Source organism: Festucalex cinctus, chromosome 12, assembly GCF_051991245.1.
Source record: "Festucalex cinctus isolate MCC-2025b chromosome 12, RoL_Fcin_1.0, whole genome shotgun sequence".
In the NCBI taxonomy this organism is placed as follows: Eukaryota; Metazoa; Chordata; class Actinopteri; order Syngnathiformes; family Syngnathidae; genus Festucalex; species Festucalex cinctus.
The window spans coordinates 19946127-19968626 of NC_135422.1; the positions used below are offsets into that span (position 1 = coordinate 19946127).

A 22500-nucleotide genomic window follows, 5' to 3' on the forward strand; every position below is an offset into this window, starting at 1 on the left:
GAGCCTATCTCAGCTGGCTTTGGGCAGTAGGCGCCGGCGGGGCACACCCTGAACTGGTTGCCAGCCAATCACAGTGAATTAATAATTATGAATTATATTAGAATTAACTAAATTATAATATTTCATGATTTGAGACATTCGAACAAAGTTTATAGTTGGAGTTTGTATTGAAAAAATTGTTGATGGCAATATTTTCTCCTTTTTACTGAAATTGAATATCGACTCCAAATATCGGTTATTATCAGTTTCCATGGCTAGAAATAATCAATATCAGGAAAAAAAACCCCGTATTGGTCTATCTCTCATGATGAGTATTGCCGCCCTTCTCCAGACATCACCATAAAGGAGGTGGGCCTGGAGGGGGCGCTCTTCTCCTTGCTGGACCAGGAGTCGGAGGCGGGCCTGCGGAAGGACATCCAGGAGACTTTGCTCCACATGATGGCGGCCGGCGTCGCCGCCGGCCGCCTGGGACGCTGGCTCAAGCTGTGCAAGGACGTCATGGCCGCCTCCACCGGCGCGGGGGTGGGGCAAGAGGACGAGGAAGAGGAGGCTGACCCGGGCGCCGCTCACGACAACGACGATGACGACGCCTCGGCCTTCCGAGCTCGTTCGGAGTCGGCGGGCCCGTTAGCGGCGCTGCGCCGGTCCACGCGCCGCTTCGCCGTGGAGTGTGTGTGTCGCATCATTGCGCAATGCCAGGCGGGAGGAGACCCCGCCCACTTTGACCTGGCCTTGGCGCAGGAGAGACGCCAGCACGCATCCGCCGGTGAGAACGGCGTTGACGTTTCAGTGGCAATGTTGACATTTTTTTTTTTTTTTGGTCATACATTTTTGATGGTTAAAAAAAATAATAATAATAATATAAAATTAATAATGATAATATTGTAATACTTTTCTTTAATTTCAAATTAATCTAATTAAATTAAATTTAATTAAAATGTAATGTAAATTTAATTTTAAATGTAATTTTATTTTTAAATCAAATGAATAATATTAATAATAATAATAATAATAATAATAATATTACAGGAATTAATTATAATTATAATTATATCTACACACACACACACACACACACACACACATATATATATATATATATATATATATATATATATATATATATATATATATACAGTATATAATTTATTAGAATTATAAAAAATATAAATTAAATTAATTTAAATTAAATTGATCAAATCAAATTCAAATAATTGAATTTAATATTATACATTATTATTAGTAGTGTTGTTCCGATACCCAGCTTTTCAGTATCGACCGATACCATACCGATACTAAAGTTTTTTTTTCCTCAACATCAAAAAAGTTGTCCTGCCATTGGTTCAGAGCATTCAAGGGCCAATAGGATATCTTAGATCGGCATGCAGTGAACATGTCATATATCAGTGAATGTTGTGCACGAGCAAGACAAGATGCTGCATCCAAAATCCTATATTAGCGTTGGAATTAATGGTATCGGCATGTTACTTGTGAGTACTCACCGATACCGATACCACTGTTTTTATGCAGTATCGACACCTCTGCCGATACCAGTATCGGTATCGGAACAACACTTAATTATTAGTAGGACAATTATTGGTAAATTATGTTTTGGTGGCAATGTTGACATTTTATTGGTCAGACATTTTTGATGGTTTAAAAAAAAAAAAAAAAAAAAGTCAAGCAAGTTAAGCTTTTCGTGTGTGTCCAGCCAATCTGGTCCCTCGTTGGTCATGTGACACATTTCAACTGGACGCAACGGCAGCCATCTTTGACGCAATTTCATTTTTCTGTAGCGTCGCATATTTCCAAGGAAATATTTAGTGTTTGAAAATGTCCCTTTCTCATGTTTATGTTTGTATTCTTGTGGTGAGACTTCCTGGTGCTTCACCTGGGCGACCTGGTGCGTGTGGCCTTCATGGCGGCCACGGACTCCGGCCAGCGTCTGCGTCTGGCCGGGCTGCATGCGCTGCTCGCCATCATCGCGCCCTTCAAGGATGTGGGAGAGCCCGACTTCCCCGGCCACGCCCTCCTCCAGCAGTACCAGGCCAATGTAACGCACACACCACTGAGCGAGCGAGCTCTCCAAACGGCAGCTCAAGCGTGTGTTTTGTGCATGCAGGTTGGAGCTGCTCTCAGGCCGGCCTTCGCCGCAGATGCGCCTCCTCATGTCATCGCCAAGGCCTGCCAGGTGGGATACGATAGGACACGCCCACCCACCCTCCTCTTCATCACTTCCTTCCTGCTCTTCCTCACCTTCTTTTCCTCATTCATCCTCATCTTCCTCACCCATCTTCATCTTTTTAACTCTTTCCTCCTCATCCTCAATTCTCCTCCTCCTCCTCACCTTTCCTCACTCACATCTTCCTCACTTCCTCCTCTTCCTCATTGTTCCTCACTTTTCCGCCTCTTCCTCAATTCTCCTCTTCCTCACCCATCTTCATCTTCTTCACTTCTTCCTCCTCATCCTCAATTCTCCTCTTCCTCACCTTTGCTCCTTCTCTTCCTCACCCATCCTCATTCTCAATTCTCATCTTCCTCACTTTTCCTCTTCTTCCTCATTGTTCTTCACCCATCCTCCTCTTGCTTAATTCTCCTCTTCCTCACTTACCTCCTCTTCTTCCTCACCCATCCTCCTCATCCTCAGTTCTTCTCTTCCTCACTTTTCCTCCTCTTCCTCGGTTCCCCTCTTCCTCACTTTCCTCCTTTTCTTCCTCACCCATCTTCTTCATCCTTACTTTTCCTCCTCTTCCTCATTGTTCCTCACCCATCCTCCTCTTCCTCAATTCTCCTCTTCCTCACCCATCCTCATCTTCCTCACTTTTCTGCCTCTCCCTCAATTCTCCTCTTCCTCACCTTTGCTCCTCTTCCGCACCCATCCTCCTCTTCCTCGTCTTCCTCACCTTTGCGCCTCCTCTTCCTCATCCATGCTCCTGTTCCTCAATTCTCCTCTTCCTCACCCGTCCTCCTCTTCCTCGGTTCTCCTCTTCCTCACTTTCCTCCTCTTCCTCATCTTCCTCACTTGACCTCCTCTTCTTTGTTCCTCACCCATCCTCCTCATCCTCAATTCTCCTCTTTCTCACATTTCCTCCTCTTCCTCATCATTCCTCACTCATCCTCTTCTTCTTCAATTGAACACTTCCCTTTTCCTCATTCCTCCTCCTTTATTGTCCACACTTATCTCCTCTTCCACATTTCTCTTCATCCTCACACCTCTCTATCCTCCTCTTCCTCTTCCTCCCCTCCTCCTGCTTGGCGTGCGGTCGAGTCCTCCTCACTCACCTGTCTGGACGATGTCATGCGGTGGCGCAGGTGTGCAGCGCGTGGATCTCGAGCGGTGTGCTGAGCGAGGCGCGTGACGTGCGCCGCGTGCACGGTCTGCTGGCGTCCTCGCTGGCCAAGGTGCAGGCGGGTGGGCTGGCGCGCGGCGCGCCGTATAACGAGTCGGCGGTCACCATGGAAACGCTGGCAGTGCTCAAGGCCTGGGCGCAGGTAGGCCGCCGAGGCAAGCCCCGCTTTTGTGTTCTAGTCTGACCAACGCTCCTCCCACAGGTTTACATCGCGGCCGTCCGGAGGAGCCAACGGGAGGCAGGCTCGGAGTCGGGAGGGGCGGAGCTTCTGGCCCTGGTTCAATCGGATCTGCCCCAGTTGAGCCGCCTGTGGCTGGCGGCGCTGCAGGACTACAGCGTGCTGACGCTGACGCGGGACGACGACGACGGCGACTCGCGAGCGTCTGCGGCAGGTTCGAAGCTCTTGAGGGGACTCCCACTGGTCACATTTGACACCTCCTCATGCGCCTTCTCCTCCTCACAGGAGGCTCCTTCTTCACAGCAGAGACGGCCAAGCAGGCCAGGAGTCACTACTCCTCCTCCTGGGCTCCCATCCTGCATGCCACCGCACTCTGGCTGCACAGTACAGGTCAGGACCGTCTCCTCCTACTCCTCATTGCTCCTTTTCCCCACACAACTTCCATGTCTTCTTCCTCTTGTATACTTCACTCCTACCTACTCAACCCTATCTCTTTTCCTCAGTCCCGCATCCTTCCTCCGCCACACTCCTCCTTGTGCGCCTCCCAACTCCTTCCGTTTGTAACCCTTTTCACTCCTTTCGCCTCACCCCTCGTTCCCACACCTCCTTTTTCTTACTCCACTTCTTGCTCCTCCTCATTACCCCCCTCCTCACTCTTCCTCAGTCCTCACGTCTCCTTTATACGACGCCTCCCACCTCCTCATTTCACTTCCTCCTGTATACTTCTCTTTTTCCTTACACCTCTTTGTCTTTATTGTCTTTATTTGTCTTGATCTACAACAACCTCCCATCACCTCCCCACCCACTTCTCTTCACTCCTTCCTCACCCATCTGTCTCCTTTTTCTCAATCTCTTTCGTCGTCGTCCTCATTCTTCACTCCTACCTGCCGAGTGAACCTCCTGTTCCTCCTCACTCCTCCTCCTAACTCCTCACTTCCCACATCACACCTCCTTACTGCTCCCTCGATCTCACTTACTCCTGTGCTTTGTAACAACCTGTATATTACTCCTGCTCCTCACTATTCCCATGTCTTCCTCCTCTTCCTCATTTCTCCTTTTCTTTGGCCTTCGTTCTTACTCTTCCTCCTCCATCTCTTCTGCTCTTTCTTATCCCCATTCCTTCCTACTCCTTTTTTTCCCTCCTCCTCCTCCCCAGAGATCTCCTCCTCATCCTCATTCTTCCCATGTCTTCCTCCTCCTGATTTCTCCTTCTCTTTGGCCTCCTTGTCACTCTTCTTCCTCCATCTCTTTCCCTCATTCCTCCCTCCTCCTTTTTCCCTCCTCCTCCTCCCCCCCAGAGATCTCTTCCTCCATTCTCCTCCTCTCATCAAGAGTCCTCACTCACCCGTTGTTCTCCTTGGCCTCCTGCTCCCTCCCCCCTCCTTCCTTGCTCCTCACCTGAGCGTCCTCCTCAGGTTTTGTGACGTGCGACGATGGCCACGCCAATCTGTCGCGGCCGGTCACGCCCACCTCCATGGGCCGCAGCGGCCCGGCGGACGCCGCCCAGAGTCCGGAGGACGTCAACGCGGAGCGGCTGCACCTCATCCTGGGTAACCCACCCCCCCAACCTCGAACCCGCCGCCAAGATTATTTTAGTTCACAAAAACTAACGGAAAAACTCAAACTAAAGTCAAAAAACAATTTTATTATCGAAATCAAATCAAAATGAATCAAAATGAAAATGCTTTTTAAAAAACGAAAACTAACTGAAACGACATTTTATGTTAACAAAACTAAGTGTAATTATAGCAAAAATGTTCCATGTTTTAGTCTTTGGTAATTAATTGAATGCATGAGACTTTGGGGATGATTTTAATTGTGATTTGAAGTCGATTTATTTTGATATTAACCGCCGGAATAAGGACGTTTGAAAGTGTGTCACAAAGAAGTGACGTCATTTCGCAGCAGCCAATAGAAAAGCACCTTCATATGACGTCACTCCGATGCAACAATTTTGCCTGCTAGACTTTTGGCTCGCCTTGCCTGCTTTTTCATTTAACTCAGCCCAAATGCAACACTAGGTAAGAAATGTATTACTTTTTTATTTTACCATGTTTTATTTTTAAATATTGCGCGCAAGTAATACACATTTAAAAGAACAAAAAAAAAAAACTAACACTGAAACAAACTAAATCTAAACTAAAACTAAGCATTTAAAAAATGTCTTTTTTTTTTATTTTACCATGTTTTTTTTTATTATTAAATATTGTGCGCAAGTAATACACATAAAAACAACAACAACAAAAACTAATACTGAAACTAACTGAAACTAAGCATTTAAATAAAACTACCCGAACCACCCTGAAATCTAATTAAAACTAATGTCATTTAAAAAACAAAACGAAATAAAAATGAAGCAAAATGAAAATTGCAAAACAATAATAATAACCCTGGACTGGCCGCACACTGACGAGCGCTGGCGCGTGTTTTGCGGCAGGCCTCAGCGTGAACTTCCTGTGTTCCCCCCACTCGGAGGAGCAGACGGAAAACATCACTTCCTGCCTGCAAGCCCTGCAGGAGCTGCTGGACGTCCCCTGGAGCCGAGCCAGGATCGCCGGCGACCAGGTGGGTCAACCCTTGAACCGCTCGTCGTCGCGCGGCACCATCCGCTGACTGTTTCTTGTGCGTGCGTGCGTGCAGCTGCTGAGCGTGGAGCTGCTCAGCGTCCTCCACAGGCTGATGGTCACGCGCGAGACGGCGTGCGTGCAGGCGGCCATGATGGATTTGTTGGAAGGCGTCGTGACCGCCGCGCAGGAGCGCGTCAGGGAGAAGCGGCGCAGCGCCGAAGGTGAGGCCCTGACTCGTGTGTCATTTTGTCAACAAAAACGAAACAAAAATCAGTTCAATCGTCACACACACATTTTTCACACATTTTCATTTTTTACCCTCATTAATAAATAATAGCAGGGACCAAATCAGTATGCATGTTTTTCGACTAGTAAAGATGCAACTTAACCCTATAAACCCTGAACCGTGAAATACTGGATATGAGAGAATATTCTGATTTGTATTTATTTATTTATTTTTTGAGAATAGAGTATTTATTAGTCCTTTTAGAAAAAAATAATAATAATAATTAGAAAATTCTGATTTTCTTTTTTTTTTTGTAAATTTATTGGTCCTTTAAAAAAAAAAAAAAATTTGAAAATTATTTTTTTTTTGTAAATAGAGTATTTATTGGTCCTTTTGAAAAAAAAAAACAATTTTGAAAATTCTTTTTTTTGTAAATAGTATTGTTCCTTTTGAAAAAATATTATAATAATTTGAAAATTCAGATTTTTTTGGAGTATTGGTCCTTTAAAAAAATAATAACAATAAAAATTCAGATTTTTTTGTAAATAGAGTATTGGTCCTTTTGAAAAAAAAATGTTTTTGAAAAGTCTGATTTTATAAATAGTATTAAATAAAGTAAATATAGTAAATAAATAGTATTAAATAATAGCGTAGTAAACAAACAAACAAAAAAAAAATTGTAAATCAACCTCCACATATGACTTTGGATGTGCGTCATATTTGATGCATCTGGTCACAATGTTTTAAATTCATGCATTTGTAACTGTCAAAAATATCATAATGAATAAACAGACATATGAAACATATTAGTATTTCCAAAAAATCTGAGCATTTCCCACGATTTCGGTGTCTCTCCTTTCTCAGTTGCCATGAGCTGCGTGACACTGCCCTCTAATGGATCATCCGTGCAATGCATGTGTCGGTTCATATACGTCAGGATTTTAATGAGGGGGGAAAAAAAATATATGATACACATGAAATAGAGGAGGTGGATTGATGGTGAAAGGGGGAAGACGAAGTAACTAACAAACTTTTTTTGCCGTTCCGGCAGCGGACGACGGCGCATCGGAGAAGGAGACGTTGCCGGAGTTCGGCGAAGGCGGCGACACGGGAGTTTTGGCGGCGGGACGCTCGTTGGTCTTGGGGGCGCTGGAGATCTGCCTACGGGTGCTGATGGGCAAAATGCCGGCGCTCAGCCCCAAACTGGCTGGCAGCGCCACCACTGGTCAGCAACACAAAAAACACGTGCACACATTATCCATATTTGGACAAATACCGTCATCGACCTTTTTACATTTCTGAAGGCCGAAAGCTGGCGTTTCGCTGAGCGGCAAATGTAGCAAATTTTGGCTTTTCATCAGGATTTGTAAGATCTTCACAGTTTTTACTAATTGCAAAAATATTTTGAAACCTTTTACGGACTAGGGCTGGGTATCTTTGTGAACCTGGCGATACGATACGATACAATAATAAACAATAATAAACTCCTTAGTTTACGTTGAACACACATATATATACATATACATCCTAAATATATATATATGTAAATGTGTGTGTATATATATATATATATATATATATATATGTATATATATATATATATATATATATATATATATATATATATATATATATATATATATATATATATATATATATATATTAGGGGTGTTAAAAAAAAATCGATTCGGCGATATATCGCGATACTACATCGCGCGATTCTCGAATCGATTCAATAATCGGCAGAATCGATTTTTTTTTTTGATTTTTTTTTTTGATTTTTTTTTTTTTTTTTTTTTTTTTTTTTTTTTTTTTTTAGGATTCACACCTTGAGCATGGAAGAATGTTATATGAACGGCACATTAAGCCTTAATATTTTTATTTTAATGCTGTTCAAATGTGAAACAGATTGCAAACTGTTTGTGTACAGTGGCTCACGGTTATAAGCCTCAAGTTTTAGATAAATATATTCATACAAATCTTACAGTGTACATGTACAAATTTACTGATAGTATTTTCTAAATTTGAATGGAAAAAAATCGCAACAATCGACTTATAAATTCGTATCGGGATTAATCGGTATCGAATCGTGACCATTCGTATCGGGATTAATCGGTATCGAATCGTGACCATTCGTATCGGGATTAATCGGTATCGAATCGAATCGTGACCTGTGAATCGTGATACGAATCGAATCGTCAGGTACTAGGCAATTCACACCCCTAATATATATATATATATATATATATATATATATATATATATATATATATATATATATATATATATGCTCATGACCAATCAGTTGAATGACCAACCGCAGAAAACAGGTGAGCCATGATTGGCCGTTACCTACTTCCTCACCACAGGTGATGTCATCATCAGTCGACGGCAAGTAGAAAAATTACTTTTGAAAGGTTTCAATTGTACATGAAAAATAATGAAGAGATCAAATTTATTCTGGACAAAATATGAACTTTTCACTTCTGGAAATTGTTCAATGTGCCGAAGTATTAATTTAAACAAAGCTGTCAATTTTTTTACCTTTTAAAATTTAAACTTTTTTTTTTTTTTTGACGCTAATATTTTCTCTTTTAATGCAAATAAATATCGGCTTGAAAATATCGGTCTACTCATAATCGGCATTGTATCATTCTTGAGAAAAAAACGTATCGGTCTATCACTAGTGTGCGTGTTTGTTTGTCCCTGCTGTGTTGTTGTTGTTGATATGCACGGTAACGTGCGTGCAGGTGGCGACCGCCCGCTGCAGAGCGCGAGCGACGTCGACTGTCATCTGCTGTCGTCGGCCTTGCGCATCCTCTCTCAGCTGCCGTCCATCTGCTCGCCCCAAGGTGACACGAGCGACACGCCCTCGTGATATCATCATCGGGAGCGGCCGATCAAAAAAAAATAAAAATAAAAAGCGTTTGATTGGGTTGTCTGTTGTGCAGGAAGTGTGTCCATCCTACCCACAATCCTCTACCTGCTGCTGGGGGTGCTCCGGGAGATCATCACACAGCCCCACCCACGCCACGGTAACACGCACGCACTCTGAGTATGATATGTAGGAGTGTGACAATATCGCGATAAATCGTGATACTTTGTCCCCTGATAGATTAGCGATACGCCCACGCAAGTATGGCGATATTTGGAGTTAATATACAGACACAAAAACGGCTCCATTGTTGATGACTTATTGAGCAATTACTTGGTGGGCCACTCGGGGGAGCGCCTCATTAGAGTGGTGGGGAAATGGACGCAAGTCTTCAGGCGAAGAAGAAGAATCATCAGTTTGCATTTACTTTTGCATACGATTCTATAAAAAATGTGTATTATATCTTCAATTTTAAGCTTTTAAAACATGTTTTATGATTGGACTTTTTGAAGCACACAATTTCTGAGGAATATTAATATTGATTTCATTGGATTTAATATTTAAGTAATTTTATTTTACACAAAAAAATTGTATCACAGTTTATAAAATAGTACAAAAATAAATTTTAAAAAACCCCCATCAGTTTATGTCTTGAGTAGTTTTTTCGTAAATTATCGTGGATTCATGACCTGACCAAATATATTGATAATTACGGTATCGTCATATCATGGGATAATCGTTATTGTGAGCTAGGGCTATGTAATGAATCGATCGAAATTCAATTTCAATTTCAATGATTACACTCCACAATTACAAAATCAGCATAATCATTAAAAAAAGATGATTAATGCCAATTTTTGAGTTGTTTAAATTGATAAATTTGCACCTTTTTACATTTTTAAAATAAATAAAACACAATTTTAAAATAATAATTTCTGAACTTGTATAATTAGTGTTTCAAAGAATTTTATTTGTCTTCATATTTTTTATTTGTATTTATTTATTTTTTTACATTTAAACGTTTTCTTGTTTTGTACCAAAACAGAAATGATCGTCCTACTGCACTCCAACTTCAAGTTTTTGCCAACATAAATAAATAAATATATATTATGATAAATTTTGTTTGGCCCAAAAGGAACGTACATAATTATAGTGTTTCTATTTTTTTTAATTGGTCTTAATATTTTAAAATGTGTAAACATGTCCTTGTTTTGTACCAAAAAAATAAATAAAAAATAATCGTTTGAATAATCGTGATTTCAATTCTTGTCGATATGTGTGCGTGAGTTTTTAATGTTTGTTTTTTTAGCGACGCGTGACCTCCTTGTGCGACCCCCGGAGTCACCGGAGGCGGGCTCGGGTCGGGACCCCGGCGCAGGCGCGGCCGGGGTGTCGCGGGCGCTCCTGCGGGCGCTGGAGACGGTGTTGGCGCCGGGGCCGAGTTGCCGGGAGAAAAGCGGCGACGCCTGGAAGAGCGTGGTGCGCTCGGCGCTTCGCACGCTGCTCGACATGTGGGACACAGGTGTGACGCGCGTGTGAGCGTGCGCGCGCACGTGCACTCAGCTGACTGCGTGTGCGTGTGTGTGTGTGCGGCGTCCAGGTGGGGGCACTGCGGACGAGGCCACCCTGCTGACGGCGCTGTCGCTCTTCCTGCTGGCCGGCGGGCCCGACGTGTGGGCGGCGCCGGCGGCTCTGCGCGCGCTCACCTTGCGGCACTTCCGCGACGCCATCGAGCACAAGGACGCGCACGTCAGCAAAACAAACTTCTTTTCACACTTTGACAACACTCTTTACTTTCATTTGAGTTTATTTTCTTTAGAATTATTAGTTTTTTTTATTTTATTACTTTTCTTATTTTAGTTTATTATTTGATTATTATTTTTACTTTTATTTTTTTTATTTTAGTTTGTTTTTAAATATTTTTATTATTATTTATTTGTATTTTTTTTATCTTAGTTTGTTTTTAATTATTTTTTCTTTTTTCTTTTAGTTTATTTTTTTATTTTTTATTTTTATTTTTTATTTTAGTTTATTCTTTAATTGTTTTTTAATTTATTTTTTTGAGTTTTTATTTGATTAGTTTATAACGTTGAAACTAGTGTTGTTCCGATACCGTTGTTTGGCCCCCGATACCGATACCCAGCTTTGCAGTATCGGCCGATACCGATACTATACCACTACTTAAGTTTTTTTTTCCTCAACATGAAAAAGCTGTCCTGCTAATTATTCAGAGCATTCAAGGGCCAATAGGATATCTTAGATCGGCATGCAGTGAACATGTCACATACCAGTGAATGTCGTGCACCAGCAAGACACAAGATGCTGCATCCAAAATCCTATATTAGAATTGGAATTAATGGTATCGGCATGTTACTTGTGAGTAGTCACCGATACCGATACCACTGTTTTAATTCAGTATCGGCATACTGGTATCGGAACAACACTAGTTGAAACCTTATTTTTTTTCTTTCATAAACATACTCTTTTCATTCCTTACACTTATCTCATAAATCAACTTTTTTTTCTCTTTTCTTTTTTTTTTAAATGTCTTAAACTTATCACGTTAAAACCATACTATGGTTATAAACATTTTTAATGCCTTACTTTTATCACATTAAACATAAAATATACAAATATAATAAAAATCAAAATAAAAAAATAATAAATAGATGTAAAAAATATAAAATATAAAATATTCTTCTCAAAATAATAAGACCTTACTCCTATAATTTTCCAATCATATTGTTGTTGTATTAAAACCTTACTCTAATCACCTTTCAACATAAAGTATTAAAATATTTAAAAATATATATCTATATAAAAAGTAAATAAAATAAAATAAAATATATTAAAAAATGAAAATATATTTAAAAAATCTAAAACATAAAATATAAAATCTTCCTCTCAAAATATTAAAACCTTACTCCTATAATTTTCCAATCATATTGATGTTGTATTAAAACCTTACTCTAGTAAAATATAAAAATGTAGAAAAATATAAAAATAAAAATAATTAAAATAAATAAGTAAGAATAAAATGAAAAATATATATAAAACATAAATTATAAAACCTTACTTCTGTAGTGCTCAAACCTTGCTCTTCCAATTTTCAAACCAGATTCCTCTTGCAATGACCAGCAGCGACTGAATTAATTTTTGTTGTTGTTGTTGTGCAGGTGTCCTCTGGTTGTTTCCATCTGCTGTCGCTGCTCTTCGGGGCGCCGCCGGACGTTTCTGTGCCGCACATCCGCGCACTGGCGACGCCGCTGCTCAAATTCCTTCAGGTATGTCGCGACCCCGCCCACTTGCCCTCGATCAGGGTCGCCAACCGAGGTTAACGAGGTTTGACGGCAGAACCTGCGTTTGTTCGCCCCACAGAAGGTGGAGAGGCGCCGGCCTCAAAGTGAGGAGGAGCTGCGGTCCGTTCTGGAGGCCGTGGCCGCGTTCGAGGTTCTGCTGCAGGCGGCCGACGCCGACCGCCGTAAGTTTCCAGAGCAACAACTTGGCTCACTTGCACTCATCAATTTCTCTTCATTCAGTAGGATGGTTTTGACTTTTTGGGGTTTTATAGTGTCCGAGTAGTGTTGCAAGACTATTTGTCGTTTCACTCATGACTACATAAACGTCCCATGATCGTGTAGTTGAGTATTCGATGAATTGTTTCAGCCAAGTTTCAGCCAGTCAAGTATATCGTCAAAATATCAATCACTCCTTCCCAAGTTGCTAATCAATCAGTGATTCAACTGATTCAATTTCGATTCACGAGAGTTCGGTTCGATTCAATTTCGATTTTTTTTCCAATTATATTCACTTTGCTTCAATCCAATATTGATGAATTTAAAAAGATAAATAAATACATAATAAATAAATAATAAAATAATAAAATATAATAATAATAATAATAATAATAAATTAGTACATAATAACATAATAATAATAATAATAATAAATTAGAACATAATAACATAATAATAAAAAAATAAATAAAATAAACTAAAAAATAAATAAAATAAAAAATAAAATAAACTAATAATAAATAATTAAAAAAATCTACAAACAAAGACATCTAGCAGAGGCAGTAACTATTTCAATGATTTAGTGTGATAATCATTGAAGTGTTACACAAACATTGACATCAGCAAGGATGAGATGAAAATATTTACATCATTCTAACTCAATCATTTTCAATATCAATAAAAACAATTCTGAATTGCCTTAATGCCTTAAAGTACAATAAGTCAGTTCTTTCATAAATGTATGAAAATACTTTTAAATTCATGTGAACATTAAATGTCAAGAAAACAGTAAAATACAAAAAAAAAAAAAGAAAAAGAAAAAAAAAGGCCTTTAAATAATCCTTATAAATTTATGGGAAAAAAATATATAATTTTTTTTTTAATAAAAAATAGTTTTAAATTGATGTAAACAGTCAATTTTAATAAAACTGTAAAATACAAAAAACTTGGCCTTTAAATATTCCTTATAAATTTATGTGAAAAAGAGATATTAAAATAATCAACTCATGGTTTTATGAATTGAGATCAGGCTCGAAAAGAAAAATTGATTATTCAATTATTTTAATTTTTTTTTTCCAAGCCAGCCCTACTATTGATGTGAACGATGATACGTAGTAGTGAAAGACGATTTTTTTGTTTTGTTGCTCTGGCAGGTCCTCCGCTGGTGGCCATCTTGTTTCGTCTGCTCATCTCTTTTCTGTTGGACGAGAATGCGCTGAGCTCGGCGCCCGAGCCGTCTCTCTTGCTCCACCAGGCGGCGCTCAAGGACCTCATGCGCTTGGGACCCCAGCACTCAGCTGTCTTCAGGTGACTTGTTTTTTTGTTGTTGTTTTTTAGGCACACAAATCATCAAAACCTCTTTTATCATCATCATCTGATTGTATTCATTTGAATTGTTAATAAAAATTCATAGTTAATAATAATAATAGAATTATTATATATTTATATTTATATATTTATATATATATATATATTTATATATTTATATTTATATTATACATATTATTTTATATATAATAATAATTACAAATAATTTATATATATATATATATATATATATATATATATATATATATATATATATATATATATATATATATATATAAATATGTATAAATAAATAATATAATATATATTATATATAGAAATGATATATATTTATAAATATTAGGGCTGGGAATCTTGGACTGTTCCACGATTTGATTACGATTTGTGGAACTACGATTCGATTCAGAATCGATTTCCGAATCAAAATGATTTGATTGACAAATTATTTCTGCTTCGATTTTCAGATATGCACAACATTGTCATGATCTACTCCAGTCTGCTTTGCAAGACAAAATGACAAATAGAGACTTTCAAGTGTCTTTTTTTGTTTTTGTTTTTTGTTTAAACATTTATTAATTTTGTATTGTGCCTTTTCCCACAAAAACGGCATGTGGGCTATAACTGCCTTTTCCCCTTCTTCTTCGTTTCTAATTTAAGTAAAATTGATTTTTGGATATTAATATCGATTCAATTCGATTAATAAATGAATCGATTTATATATATATATATATATATATATATATGATTATTATATAAAATAACTACTAATATATAAATCTAATATATTATATATAAAATATATATATATATATATATATAGTGTATGTAACAATTAATAATAATTAATTAACAGTTAATAATAATATATTATATAGTTATGCTATAAATATTATTACATTTAATAATTATATATATATATATATATATATATATATATATATATATATATATATATATATATATATATATAAATAATTAATAGTTAATAATAATGAATTGTTTAATTGTGATGAAATACATCAAGCAAATTGCTAACGAGTCAACACCAACTGTTGTCTCTGCCCGATGCCATTTTGAATCATCAGGTCTGTGGTGTCGACGCACCCTCACCTCAAGTCCCGGCTGGAAGCCGCCCTCAAGGGAAGCCAGGAGAGCGCTAAAGGTAGCGCGGCGGCGCCAGCTGCCTGCGGTTCGGCCAAGTCATCGCCCAGCATCACGCTCAAAACCAACTTCCTGTGAAGACGCGCCCCTCCCCTTCCTGCCATGTGTCTCCAAACAGGACGTGCGGCCATGCGCTCTCACCGGGAAAAACTGCACCAGCATCCCGTTTTGGAAAGGAGACTAGTTGTCTTACAATTGCTGCGTTGACCGTTATTCCTTCACCCTCTTCAGAGATTCACCATATTCGGAAACGCTCGCATTTTGCCAACGGCGTGCAACGGATGCCACTTTGCCAGTCGTAGGTTAGTAAAAGCTCACTTTACGGACCTTCTATAGCAGGGGTGTCAAACTCATATTAGCTCAGGGGCCACATGGAGGAAAATATATTCGCAAGTGGGCCGGATCGGTAAAATTGTAAAATAATTTTTAAAACATTGCCGTCAATTACATGCAGATTTTCGCTATTTGTGGGCCAGCCCTAAATTGTGGGGCGCATCTGTACAAATATTGTCCTAAATCTTTTTTGCATAAAACTGTATATTGTTCACTGATTGTGTGCCAGGTGCCGTTAATGAAGTTATAAGGACGTTAATCCTTGTCATATGTGTAGTTGAATGTGTCTTATTCAGCATGTTTGTGTTTGATTCATGTTTTTATTTTTTAAACAAACTAACTTTAAATTGTGTTTAAAATAACGACATTCAGAGCAATTCCATGTACAAGATGCATTGCTCAACTGAGACTTACTTGTGTAATTATGAATTTATAAGCTTTGATTGTGGCCGGCTGATTAATTGGGCCGACAGTCTTTTTTTTTTTTTTTTTTTTACTTTACAAAACCATCTCGCGGGCCGGATTAAACCCCATTGCGGGCCTAATCCGGCCCCCGGGCCTTATGTTTGACACCCCTGTTCTATAGGCTGCTTATCACTAAAGGGATACTTCACTTATTTAGCCCATTATAGCAATAAAAAGTTCCTATTTTGTCTATAATTAATTTGATACTTTCATTATTTTTCACGTACAATTAGTACCTTTGAAAACACATTTTGCAACTTGCTGTCGACTGAAAATGACATCACAAGGGCTCAGGTAACCAATCACAGCTCACCTGTTTTCTAGGTTTGGTCATGTGACATTCATAAGCTGAGCTGTGATTGGTTACCTGAGCCCTTGTGATGTCATTTGCCGTCGTCACGTCAAGTTGCAAAATGTGTTTTTAAAGGTACTAATTGTACGTGAAAAATAATGAAAATATCAAATTTATTATAGACAAAATATTCACGTTTGACTGCCAAAAATGGCTAAATAAGTAAAGTATCCCTTTAACTAGCGGCCGAGGATTTTAGCTCGGGCGCTCTGCCCTCACAAGCCCGAGATGTGGGTTGCAGGTTCGATCCAAAAGTGGATGGATACCACTCGAGTTGAAAATTGTTAAGACGTGTTTACTGGTGTACATTTCGGCCTCTCCAACACTCTCAAAAAAACAAAACAAAACAAAAAAAACACTCATTTTGAATTATTCGTTCCGAAAGTAGTTTGATTTTTACATTTTTTTCGGGGGGTGCTGAGATATATTATAGTCGACTCGAGCCCCACTATATGCTGGGGATTGGCAACACAATTGCAAAAATCATATATCAATCAAATAAATTGTATTTATTTATTTATTTTTTTTAAACCCGCCCCGCCCCGCCAAAACAAAAAAAAAATCACTCATGAATTTTTCATTCCTACAGGAGTTTCATTAAAAATAAATAAATATATAAATAAATTGGGGGGGTGCTGAGTTATATTTTACAGTCAACCCCCACTATTTACATCGGATCGGGAACAAAATAGCAAAAATCATATCAATCAGATACATTGGATTTTTTTTTTTCAATCCCCCCTAAAAAAACAAAAAAACAAAAAAAAAACAACATAAAATATACAAATAAAAATTCAATATATAATAATAATAATTTTTACAAAAACAATAGGGACCTCGCAGCGGTCGCTGCTCGGGCCCTAATAAAAAAATATATATATTTAAAATAATAATGAAGAAAAATGGTATAAGAGAATTGGGTAAGGCCACAGACTTTCGTATACAAGCGCATGCTAATTTATTTATTTTTTTCATCAAGAGAAATGGGGCACCCATAGCTCCTCCCATCTGCACATTTGCCCTCTGCCATTTAATGTGGGCGGAGCATGATGTCGGATTTTGATAATCATGTGACGGACCGGCCATGAAAAAGCGGAAAAAAAACAAACAAAACATGATTTTTCTATTTTTTTATTTTTATTTTTTGAAACTTGCGTGTCAGTGACCTTGTGCTGCTGACACGGCAAAGTCTGTCCATTTGGACTTTTGCAACACTACTCGTGGCAACATGAAACAACTGGGACGCTCGAATGGCCCACAAGGAACATTTTTCACCAGCTGCACTTTTTACTCCATCAACACAAAAAAAAAAAAAAAAAAAATCATCAACAAGAACGCATTATTATTATTATTATTATTTATTTATTTTTTTTGCACCAGACTGAAATAAAGTTGGAAAATGAACAGCTGAGGAAGTCAACTTTTTGAATTTTGGCTTTGGTTTCTCATCACTTTGTCAACTTTCCAAGAAATGAATTTATGTCGTCTCACAATATTTCTTCCTTTGAACATAACACTTTCTGTCATTTCATCACTTTTTAATTGCCACTTCAAGTTTTAAATCAGTCTCTGTTCAAGTTAGCCTCTCATAGCTCCAAAACAAAAAATAAAGTCAAATCACAAGCACATTGGTATTTTTTTTTGGATATTATTAAGGATATTGGTATTTTTTTTATTGATATTAAGTACATTTGTATTTTTTTATTGATATTATTAAGCACATTATTATTTTTTTAAATTGATATTATTAAGCACGTTAGTATTTTTGTAATTGATATTATTAAGGACATTGGTATTTTTTTTATTGATATTAAGTATATTTGTATTTTTTTTAATTGACATTAAGCACATTAGTATTTTTTTTTATTGATATTAAGCACATTAGTATTTTTTAATTGATATTACTAAGCACATTGGTATTTTTTTTTATTGATATTAAGGACATTGGTATTTTTTTTTAAATTGATATGATTAAGAACATTGGTATTTTTTTTATTGATATGATTAAGAACATTGGTATTTTTTTTATTGATATTAAGAACATTGGTATTTTTTTATTGATATTATTAAGCACATTAGTATTTTTTTATTGATATTAAGGACATTGGTAATTTTTTTATTGATACTATTAAGCACATTAGTATTTTTTTAATTGATATTATTAAAGACATTGGTATTTTTTATTGATATTAATAAGCACATTGGTATTTTTTATTGATATTAATAAGCACATTGATATTTTTTTATTGATATTAAGCACATTGGTATTTTTTAATGAATATTATTAAGTACTTTATTTTTTAGTTTATATTAAGCACATTGGTATCTTTTTTTATTGATATTATGGAAGTTAAAAAGCCCTGCGATTGATTGGCAACCAGTCCAGGGTGTCCCCCGCCTACTGCCCAGTGCCAGCTGAGATAGGCGCCAGCAGCCCCCGCGACCCTTGTGAGGAATAAGCGGTCAAGAAAATGGATGGATGGATGGATGGAAGTTAAAAATGACTTCGCTAATAAATAAGATAATACACTACGTGGCTAATAATAATTGCTGTATTTTATTGTTTGAATTACTTCAACAGAATGCTGACCTTTTTTTTTTTTGCACTAAAAATAATACAATTTTTAAAAATGGTTGATTTTATTATTGATTTTATACAAATCTCTCTTAATTCCAGTTTACACATTAGTAATACAATACACAATATGAAAGTAAAACAGTTGAGTCCAACTAATGAAATTTAAATGGAGGACAGCCAAGTGCATCAAATATATGATAAATGTCGTTACCATTATGAAAAAAAATTTTTTGGTTAAATATCTCTGGATGGCTATCAATTACTGGCCTAATTTTTTTTTTACTTGAAATAATTACAAATTTTAATTGAAATTTAAAATTAAAAAAATAATAATTTTAATTACACTGGCCAATTTCTTTTCATTTTCTGTTGCATTAGTTGTTATGACCGATTCGATACAATTTTTGCAATTTTTTTTTTTTGTTGACCACTGTTATTATTAATCCCAAGTTCCCAACCAGTTCACGTTTACGTCAAACAAAACACAACTATTGTTACATGTTTATCAATATCGCGTATTAAAACTCGCCTCGACAAATACATGTCTGAGACAAATTAATACAAAATGAAGAAACATTGAAATCGGTGATTCGTCTGCGAATTTCATATTTCCGAGTGGTACCTGAACGTCCCACACGGCCCGTGGGTCCACTCCATTTCTTCTTCCCGGTGTGTGCGCGTCAACTTGTGTGTGAATTTGCGGCGTCCGCTCGGTCCACTCTGACTTCTTTCGGACCTCCTCGCTGGAAATGGACGCGACCCACCGGCGTCGGTGATACTTTTTTTTTTCTTTCTTTTTTTCCCAGCCGCGGAACGGAACGATAAACCCCCTCCCCCCTTCCCCACGACACGCCAAGGCGAGCCAGGGTGAGTGTTTCTCATCATCATCATCATCATCATCATCATCATCATCATCATCCGGGGACCGGGCCGACTCAGTGTCCCGCCATCCCGCGGCTTGCGTCGCGGCCTGCCGCCTCTCTCGGAACTCGAGGCCAGAGGCTCCGCTCTCGAGTCGGAGGCCGCGCGTGTTTTCGTCCTGCGGCTTGGCTTGGGGGTGACCGCTAGCTACCGCCGAGCGAGCGAGCGGAACTTGTCGCCTTCGTCACGGGCGACGTCGTTTTCTGCGTCGACGGATTCGGTAAAACGCCAACGTGGATTTGAGTCACGAATACGACAAATTGTTAGGCGGCAATGTAGAAAAATGTGTTAAGTCGGCTTACTGCTGGTTAAGCTAGCCTGGTGCTAGCTAGCCAGCTAGCTAACCGGCTAACATAAGACAATTAGGCCGTCAAAAGCGCCTGGAAACACATTTTTAAAGCTGTTCTCTTGCCCTCGTTGGTTGTGTCAAGTGTTTTCAGTACTCGGGATTTAATTAAGCAGCGTGACATGACATAATTTAGCCGTAGTGTTGTTGTTTTTTTTTTAGTTGGCGCTAGCTAGCGGCCTAGCAGGCTGAGATGCTAACATGCTAAAGCTAGCGCTTGTTTGCGACCAATAGTCGAGTCTCGTTGGGGGGGTGGTGTTGGGGGTCATGATGAAATTCTGCTATCTCAGTGTGTGTGGGGGGTGGGTTGGGGGGCTTCCCCGACACTGAACAATTTATCATTATTTTTATTATTATTATTAGAACACTTAAGCTCATCAAGTTGATTCGATCAGGTGATTTGAAGTCCTTGTGGAGATTGTTTGCAAGCGAGCGTAAAATTCCAAAGCTAGATCAGCATTGTTGTCTTTTGTTTGTTTGTTTATTAAACATATAAACTATAAACATAAATAAGTAGCAGAAAAGAAAAATTTAAAAGAAAGAAGAAACTTATAAATTAGTGACAGTTTAATGTTCAAAGGGAGTATAGGAAGAACTTGAAAACTCATCTAGTCCTACACCTTATTCTTAATGTATCTTTTGACTTATTTCAATATTGATACAATTAGGGGTGCACCGATCGATCGGCTGGCGGAATTATCGGCCCCGATTTCCTTAATTTTGGAAGAAAGGTGATCGGCTGATCCCTTCAAAATAAACTGATCTTTTCCACCAATTCCCTTGTCCTCTTTTGCTGAGATAACGAATCGGATTTTCACTTTTATTCGAGAGAACTACTTCATGTGCATTTGTATTATTTTGCTGATATTGTTCAATGTTCTCCAATAAAACAAGATTGGAACACTGAAGGTATATGCTGCTTGTAATGGGGGGGGGGAATCGGTAGTGGCAAAAATTGTGACTGGCAGGTCAGACTTTTTAAAAGATCGGTGATCGGCCGGAAAATTGTGATCGTTGCACCCCTAGATACAATAGGTTAATACATTCCAATAAAAGAAAAATGTGTAATCCTGCTCGAGTATAGGAGATGTATGAAGCAAATTAAATTATAAACAAAAAGCTGTTCTGTGATTGGCTGGCAACCAGTTCAGGGTGTACCTACTGCCCAAAGCCAGCTGAGATAGGCTCCAGCACCCCCCGCGACCCTTGTTAGGAAGAAGCGGTCAAGAAAAAGGATGGATGGAAACAAAAAGCTGTTGTATTCTGAATGGTTGACTAGACATGATTGATTGATTGATGTCAATTGTTGAAGCAAGTGCAGATTTCCAGGATTTTTTTGTTTTTTTTTGTTTTGTAGAATATTGTGAAATTGTCGTTATTGAGTAGACTTTTCACTGATCTGATCGGCATATTTTGCATTTTATGCAAAATTGGTGATTATCTGTATTATCTTCATTTGCCCGATTGATCGACATCATCGATCAGCTCTTCAAAATAAGACATTACATGGAATATTTTTAATGTTTATCAACATTTCTTGAATAAAAATAAGTTCATATTAGGGCTGTGCAATTAATTGAAATCCAATTACAATTTCAATTATTACACTCCACAATTACAAAATCAGCATAATCAGAAAAACAAGATTATTCATACTAACTACAAACAAACAAAAAACTTTAAATGTATACATTTGCACCTTTTTTTTTTTAAATTTTAAAATATCTCATTTAATTGTTTCATCCAACAGGAACTTACATAATTAGTGTTTTATTGTTGTCATATTATTATTATTTTTTAAATGAGGAAACATTTTCTTGTTCTATACCACAAAAAAAAATGATCATGCTACTGCACAGAGCACTCAAACTTCAAGTTTTTGCCAACATAAATAAATATATATTATTATAAATATATATAATTATAAATTCTGTTTAGTCCAAAAGGAACTTTTAATTGGTCCCATTTTTAAATGTCAACATTTTCTTGAATAATCGTGATTTCAACTATTGCTAAAATAATCGGGATGATTTTTTTTTTTTTCTTCCCATAATTGAGCAGCCCTAGTTCTTATATTAATTTTCTAGTATTATTTGGGATCATTTGTTCGTGCTTTGACTTCAAATGTTTGAAATTGGAAAAAGCAAAAAAGGGTTTCTTGGCATCTGCCAGCGTTGCTGATAATCGGATCTGTTTTGTTGCTGATCTTGCGGGCACGAGCTTGTAATTGGCCCGCAATCAACTAAGCCCGCGTCCAAAAGTCCCAGCATGCCACACTGCCCATTTGTCGGCCATGATGAAAGT

At 38.0% G+C, this 22500-nt stretch overlaps 2 protein-coding genes across 9 annotated transcripts in view; both read left to right on the plus strand.

The window, feature by feature from the left end:
- heatr5a (HEAT repeat containing 5a) overlaps nt 1-16093 on the plus strand; it is a 42247-nt gene extending 26154 nt beyond the window's left edge. For 6 of the 7 annotated variants that reach the window (XM_077538701.1, XM_077538706.1, XM_077538703.1 and 3 more), the window contains 18 exons: nt 332-766; nt 1875-2053; nt 2123-2191; nt 3313-3492; nt 3553-3742; nt 3814-3918; nt 4944-5078; nt 5966-6093; nt 6169-6316; nt 7373-7546; nt 9072-9173; nt 9273-9356; nt 10506-10718; nt 10797-10945; nt 12373-12480; nt 12575-12677; nt 13866-14019; nt 15126-16093. In XM_077538701.1, the coding sequence (XP_077394827.1) occupies nt 332-766; nt 1875-2053; nt 2123-2191; nt 3313-3492; nt 3553-3742; nt 3814-3918; nt 4944-5078; nt 5966-6093; nt 6169-6316; nt 7373-7546; nt 9072-9173; nt 9273-9356; nt 10506-10718; nt 10797-10945; nt 12373-12480; nt 12575-12677; nt 13866-14019; nt 15126-15279 (2810 nt within the window). In that variant the 3' untranslated portion in view covers nt 15280-16093. Of the gene's footprint in view, nt 1-331; nt 767-1874; nt 2054-2122; nt 2192-3312; nt 3493-3552; nt 3743-3813; nt 3919-4943; nt 5079-5965; nt 6094-6168; nt 6317-7372; nt 7547-9071; nt 9174-9272; nt 9357-10505; nt 10719-10796; nt 10946-12372; nt 12481-12574; nt 12678-13865; nt 14020-15125 lie in introns of those variants that run through there. The other variant, XR_013287538.1, reaches the window with a different exon arrangement.
- Nucleotides 16094-19562: 3469 nt separating this feature from the next.
- The window catches only part of hectd1 (HECT domain containing 1), a 49881-nt gene continuing 46943 nt past the window's right edge, over nt 19563-22500 (plus strand). For both annotated transcript variants that reach the window (XM_077538808.1, XM_077538809.1), the window contains exon 1: nt 19563-19796. The gene's annotated coding sequence lies outside the window, so the exon portion shown is untranslated. The remainder of the gene's footprint in view (nt 19797-22500) is intronic.